At 41.8% G+C, this 7,393-nt stretch overlaps 1 protein-coding gene across 1 annotated transcript; it reads right to left on the bottom strand.

Moving 5' to 3' along the window:
* Positions 1-657: 657 nt before the first annotated feature.
* Positions 658-2,415, bottom strand: LOC120106035 (flavonol sulfotransferase-like). The gene has a single exon (XM_039118876.1). The coding sequence runs from the start codon at positions 2,410-2,412 to the stop codon at positions 1,222-1,224; it is 1,191 nt and encodes a 396-aa protein (XP_038974804.1). The 5' UTR covers positions 2,413-2,415; the 3' UTR covers positions 658-1,221.
* Positions 2,416-7,393: the final 4,978 nt, after the last annotated feature.

Genomic DNA, 7,393 nt, shown 5'->3' with positions numbered 1-7,393 from the left:
AACAAGCGAGACAAATATACTTTCCACTGCCTCGTTACTTCACCTACAAGTGCTGATGACAAGCTCTTGAAGGTTACCCTTGCATCCCAGTTCCCATTATTTCAACCCCATTGTAAACACACACCCCTTTGCTCACCTAGGAAGCAACCAAGTACCATGTGAAACACTTCTTTTTTTCTTTTTTTTGATGATAAAGAGTGGCTAAAGGGAGCCATCCAGCTTTTATTAATAAAGATAAAAGGATTTACATCTTGGAAGAGAGAACAAGATTAGTTAGAGAGATAAAGGGATGAATAATAAGAACTCCAATAAAAATCAAACAATAGGAAGAGTGTAAGAGATATTCTTGATGATTTTGTTCCAAATTCTCATGAAAGCCGATAGCTTTTTTTGATTGCATAGAATAGACCACTCATTGAAATTTTGAAGACCAGCATAAGCAATAGAAAGTGATGGAGGATTGCTTGTTAAGAAAAACCCGAGGGTTTCTCCTCTTTCAAACAGCCCAGATTATTGCCATGAACAACATGAGAATAATAGGCTGAAATTGCTTTGAGAAATTTCTGAGTCTCCATTCCATAAAAATTTTTTTTAAAGGAGGTTTAAGGGTAAAGAACTCCAAGGAGAGTAGCCAAATGGTAGAGAGAAGAGGGCAGAAAGAGAACAAGTGATCCACTAATTCCTGCGTTTGATGACATAAAACCCAATTTGTCAAACACTTCTTCGTGGCTTTGCAGACTTGGATCTCATTGTTTTTCTGAATTAGCTTGTTGATGACCTCTCTTCAATGCGAAGAGTTTGGAGGATCATGCCCCTACAAGAATCCATGACCTCTATTTATCTGCAGCAAAAAGGATGAAGAAATCGCTCAACAAGAATCAATTGGGTTTCAGCAAGCACTTTACTTTATACAATGAGCCATAGAAGCGTCAGCGAGGGTTTATTAGTAGTCCAAGACAGGGTTGGGTGGAGAAAGTTTGGAAGTTTGGGTTGAAGCGTTGACTTGATGGTCTCCTCGGTCTGTCTAAACACCAGTAGATAACGAAAAGAGGGCATATCCCTCCCGTTTCATTGAGATAATGAAACATTTACATCGGGATCTAAACTCTCATCTTTAGATCTTATTTCAATCTAGACAAAGTTTCACTGCAGCTGCAAAGATGGTTGCAAGCACCATTTGAACATCTAAAAGCGGAAGAGAACAGCGAAAAGCAGCACAAATTACTGGCCATGAGCTGAGGCATCGTCGCCGGAGGCTGCTTCTACGCCCACACTCTCGAGAGTCAGACCGGACTCGAACAGCTTATGCTGCGTGATGGCGTCCAGCCTTCGAGCCATCTCCGGACTCATATGATTCTTCCAATCTCCCCCACCTCCTTTCCTGAAGAAAGAATCATTCGTCACAACGAAGCCAGGACCTCCTTGGGTTCCCATCTTGTTTGCTTCCAAGCTCTTCAGTTTCTCAAAGCTACAAAGCTCTACAATGTCCTCCACCACCCCTCCCTTCTCTTCCTCTTCGGTGAAGGGGCAGCTCAGGAACTCCGCCAACCTCCTCGCGTTCCCCACCGGCTCATCCATCATCTCCTCATACTTCAAGAACAAGACCCTCTCAGGGCTCCTCAAGCTCGCCCTCCAGTACTCCAAAGCATGGTCCCACATCGGCCCAACGGGGCTGGTCCCCTCACAGAACGCCTCGAAGGCTTCGGCGAACGGAGTAGGCTCCACGGTCTTCGGCCTCGACTTCTCTCTGAAGTGCCACATGGAGACCAGTGTGTCCTTCGGGTCACGGCAGATGTATACGAACCGGCAGCTGGAGCTCGTCATCGAGTCCGGCAACAGTGAGTAAGGCATGTGGATGGCGAGGATTCTCGGGGAGGGCAAGGCTTCCATCTTGGAAATCAGGCCTTCGTGGAAGTATTGCTCCACGTACAAGACACAGTCGTGAGGGTTGAAGCTAAGAAGAGGGTGGTGAGCTAGAGGATACTGGGTTCTGGTCATGGTGGCAAAGGTGAGAGCTTTAAGCCAGGTGGTTCCGGACTTTGGGTAACTCACGACGAAGAGGTCGTCGGGGCGAGCCTTGAAGTTTTTCTGGATGGCCATTACGCTAGGGAGAAAGATCTCAGGGACCCAAAACCCTTGGTATTTTCGGGTGCGGATCGGTCCCCAACCCCCTTTCGGCAGGGTAGAGATGAAGTCGCTGCAGTCTTGAGGAGGTCTGGGGGTTTGATCCTCCTCCTCTTCCTCTTCCTCTTCCTCTTCCTCTTCTTGTGCCTTGCGTGGAAGGAGGCTGCTGGGGAGAGAGGGAAGCATGGCCATGAGGGAATTAAAGAAAGTAACACTACACTCCTCCCTTGGGTTACTCCTAGGTCCTAGCGAGGATCTGATCGATGAGGTGTTCTTATAGAACACCATACTCCCGGCTGTGGGCTATCATCTATCAATTGTTTTAATTACATGGACGCTGGTGTCAGACGTGGGCTCCGAATGGTTCCACGGAGGTCGACAATTATGCGTTGGAGCACTAAGCTTTTGGTCTGATGCAATATTGGCTGCATGCTCAGCGACCGCTGTCATGCATTATATGCTATATAAAAATATATATACACAGGCTTTATGAGACCGTCCAAAGGTTTATTTCCTGTTTCCATTATATAAAAGTATTCCACAGTCTACCTACCACCGGACTATGTCGCTATCCGAATGCGGCCATCTAAAGGTTTCCAACAGGACCTCTCTTGCCAACTACCACCTTGGCGGATGCCTTTTACAAACTACTGTAAACTAGATCAGGGACATGCGTGATGAGAGAGAGAGAGAGAGGGGGAGAGAGAGGGGGAGAGAGAGTAGCTATGAATCTTTTATCAAGTTATGTGAGAACTTGAGCCGGAGTTGGCGGGCATAATAGACGGCTTTCGTTAAAAAAAAAAAAAAAAAAAAAAAAAAAAGAAAAAAAAAAAAAAAAGAAGGAGGAGAAAGAAGGCTGGTATAGCGCCCAGGCTTATCTTATCTTTTGAGTGCCCTCACCTTTTGTTTCAATGATGATCCTTAGTAACTTTTAAACCTAAGCTCTGATACTAAAATTACACTATTGCATAAACACCAAATTTGACGCAATCTAAATGGTGCGAAAAAAATAGCGTTGGGGTCTTCAAATGAAACTTGCTCTAACGGCCACTCTCTTTCTCTAATGTGTCACACCTCGAGCTTCGAGCGCAACAGACGCCGCACACATGCACGGTAAACCGTACAGGCATGCAAGGCGTCAGATTATATCAAAACAATGATAAATTCCTAATTTTTTTAAATCAATAATTCATCTCAAAGCAATCTTCCAAAGTTTTAGAATAACAAATGAGAATATAAATCAATTACTCCAACTAGTCTAACTAAAATACCAATAATCGAATAAAATCTTCAGAATCTAGCGCACTCTCCAAGTCCCGTGAGATCACGTATCTAAATCTGGAAAACAAAAAAAATATAATAATGGCTATACTAGCCCAGTAAGTAACATAATACCCAGAGTGAGGTCAGAGTATACCAGATATTTAATCAAAACACAAAATAATGACTAAAAAATAAATCACAAATAACATATTTTTCTTCTTAAAACTTATTATCATTTTCATAAAAACTCTAATACCATAATTCCAACATCAATAGGCTATGGGCATGTAACCCAGTGGCATGGATCGCACAAAGTGCCAAAAACCACTATTGTTAACCACCGGTGGCAACAGTGTCCAAAAAGCACTATTCTAATCACCGGTGGCAACAGTGTCCAAAAAGCACTATTCTAATCACCGGTGGCAACAGTGTCCAAAAACCACCATTCTAATCACCGGTGGCAACAGTGTCCAAAAACTACCATTCTAAACACCGGTGGCAACAGTGTCCAAAAACTACCATTCTAATCACCGGTGGCAACGGTGTCGAACTAGTTTCTCACATATACAAGTCGACAGGGCCAACGAATAATCCCTATTAGCAGGGCTAAAATAAATCATAGCCATACTGAGAATATATACATATAAAAACAGATTTCATCAGGTGCCCAGTCATATTTTACAGATTTAATAGCATATAACATAATTTTCAAATAATATTTAACATGTCTGGCCTATTTTACTAAGTACAAAAATTTAATCCATTAATAGTTAATTCATCAAATAATTTAGAAAACACACTTTGAAGTATCAAGTTACTTACCTTTTTTCGCTTTAAATCCCACTTCAGGCAAATATGTCAGATACACCTATTTAATATCATTAAAATATTATCAATTTTCGCATAATTTTTGAAGCCAAAATTAAATACTATAGTCTCATGCCTCTAAATTAATTCAGTTCGAGCAAGAAGGGTTCAACGGGTCAAGGTGAAGATCGAAAGTGGCCAAATCTAGCTGGAGCTGAAGAAATGACCGGTCTACCGCCCGAGTACCAATGTGGTTCGGAGTTTCCAAATTGGGTTAACATGGATCCGAGCTACAAGAAGGACATGGCTTACACTAAGATCCCCAAGCTTGTCTAGAAGGAGAAAAAGGAGAAGAGAGGATCTCAGCTCGAATATGGATTTGATCTGATCTTAGTCTTGGCCTTAGCCCAAATGGTTCGGATCGACCATCAGAAAAAAGGTCTAGATCTAATTAGAGCATGGGCTTGCTTAGAGAGAGAAAGAGATACACGATCTAAGGCTAGTTGAGCTTTTGAGCTTGATCCACTTAGTTAGGTCCAATTAGAGGCTTGGCCTATTCAGTCCGGTTCGACCAAAATCGAAAAAGAGACATCTGGCCTAGGTCGACCTAGATCAATCAATGTATTTGATCCATAATGAATGGAATTGGCCCACAATAGATGAATAGGGCCCAAAAAGAATATGACCAACAAGTGATGAGCAAGGCCCAAAATGAGTGATCATGGCCAAAAATAAACATGGCCCACAATGGACAAACAAGGCCCAAAATGAATACGACCCACAATGGACACAAACTCAACATGGTGAACAGAGCCTGAACTCAGCCCATAAAGGACACGGTTCGATAGGGTAAACATGGTCCAAAAGGTATGCGGCCCACAATAGACACAACCCAACAAGATGAACAAGACCCAAACACAGCCCACAATGGACACGACCCAATAGGGCTCAAACTTGGCCCACAATGGCACATCCCAGCAGGGCCCAAATTTGGCCACAAAGGGCATGGCCTAATAGGGCCTAAGATTGCTGAACTGGGCCAAGTTTGGAACACAATGGGCATAGCCCAACAGGGCCCAAACTCAGCCCACGATGGGGGTTCTTCTTCCCATGAATGAAGAAACAGGGAGTTCATCCCACTAAGAAAACAGGGAGGAAGGAGGAGAGGGAAGAGAGGTTGGAAGGAGAGGAAGGGGTGGCCGACCTGGGTGCCCAACGGCCAGCCGTTGATGGCAGTAGCGGCCGGCGGCGGCTGCTGCGACAGCCGGTGAGAAGAGAAAAAAACTGAGTCCTCGGTTTGGATCCAGAACAGGGAATAGTGGCTCAATTTCGGGTCGGAAGAGGGAAATAGAGACAATGAGACTTACAGACGAGCGACAGAGTGGATAGATCTCAGCCGGAGGTAGCTGGTCCGGTGGCCAAGTGGCGGATCTCGCGGCGGCAGCGACGACAGCTTGAAACGAGTATTGGAACAAAGGAAACCAAACAAATCCAAAAAAAAAGAGACCCGAGGTGGTGCGCGAGGCCACCGAAGGAGGAGAAGGAGGGAGTTGAGGGAGGAGAGGCTCGATGGTGGAGCAATCATAGAGGAGGAGAGATTTAAAGGGGATCCAAACAGCTCACTGCCCCAATTCTCGCAGCGGTTGAGCGAGATCGGCAGCCGTAAAATGGTCACGGGGCGGCCGCAAAATGGCCATGGTTTCTCTATGTCCATCGTGCCCGAAGAAGCCGAAGAGGATCATGATCGCGACCCTCTATTCTGGCTCTTTCAAAAGGGCCTTGGGCTGCAGTTGGCTGGGGCTGCCAGCTTCAGCCCATTATCTCACATTTTTCCCCTCTTATGAAAATTTTATACTTAAAATTTGAAGAATCTAGACCTTTCAAATTTAGAGATGCTCAACCCATTGAGTAACATAAATCTAAGATCTCATTCTCCTCGATCAAAATCAGTGTGATAGATAACTTTGAATCAATTATAAACTATCGTATTAGAACTAAAGAAGTGACTAACTAAAATCTAAGATTGAAATTATCATCTTGATGTAAGTTAACGCTAGATCGGATTGGGATCCATTCACAACAAGATCATTTAAAACTAATTGTATCTGAGATAGAACTTGAAATAAAATGGATTCGATAAACTTATTATGATAGGGTGCTGATCCACAAAAGATACTTACTAACCTTAAGGTTAAATCATTATATGGTTTGGAATGTGATTCACAAAGTGAACATATAAAGAAGGGCTTTAGAAAACAATGGTCTATCTTAAAAAAATGATTGATATCAAATCACAAGAGCAAGTCTGAGAGGGCAAAGTATTGACAGCATGATTCAATATGTCACAAAGTTTTTAACTTAAACTTATAAATCATAAGGTGAGAGCGAAGAATGCATGGTTTATTCAGATACTTAACAAATTAGACTGTATTTAATCAACAATCAACCAACCCTAATCATGATATACTCAAAAATTTTCCTTAGCATATCAATAATAGAAAGATCATTCAGAGAGATAACATAGTCACATCATGATTAACCTGAGAATCAGCAGTATTCGCCTTTCCTTATTAACAAGAGCCTTTTTCATTAAAAAATCTAGTCTTCCATTATAACATATTACAAAGCACAACCAATATTTTTGACCAATTTAAAATGATTCAGTCCACCATACTTTCGCTGCGCAACTCTGATTATTATTCTCCAAAATTTCTTAATGATCCTAGATCATCATCATTTTTTTATAATAATATCCAAGAAAAAAATTTTATCCTTACTTCCCAAACATACTAGATCAAGATTAACCCTCGAGATACTTGCTGTATTTGTAACATTGTATGATCAAGTAATGATATTCTAGATCCAATTTGAACTAAGCCAACTTTAGATTCTCTTGACAATAAACAATTTTCTATTGACTTCACTTTTAAGAATATCAATTCTATGCTCCGATGAATTAAAAGATTTCAATTTAACCTATCCATAAGCATATTCAACCATCTTGAATCTTTTCTTTTATGTTAAACTTATTTGAGCCTCTCATGAAATCCCACTAGCATTTCTCCTATGGTGATACAAAATCCATAATCAATTCATGGCCTTTATTTATAATATTTTTTTTCCAAAAAAATCTACTAATCTGGTTCAAAGATTTACAAAAAATTCCACCAAGACAAAATCTCTATTATTTTACGTTAAG

Source organism: Phoenix dactylifera, unplaced genomic scaffold (genome assembly GCF_009389715.1).
Source record: "Phoenix dactylifera cultivar Barhee BC4 unplaced genomic scaffold, palm_55x_up_171113_PBpolish2nd_filt_p 000437F, whole genome shotgun sequence".
In the NCBI taxonomy this organism is placed as follows: Eukaryota; Viridiplantae; Streptophyta; class Magnoliopsida; order Arecales; family Arecaceae; genus Phoenix; species Phoenix dactylifera.
Note: the sequence above shows the minus strand (reverse complement) of the source record. Positions and strands in the feature narration are given on the sequence as shown.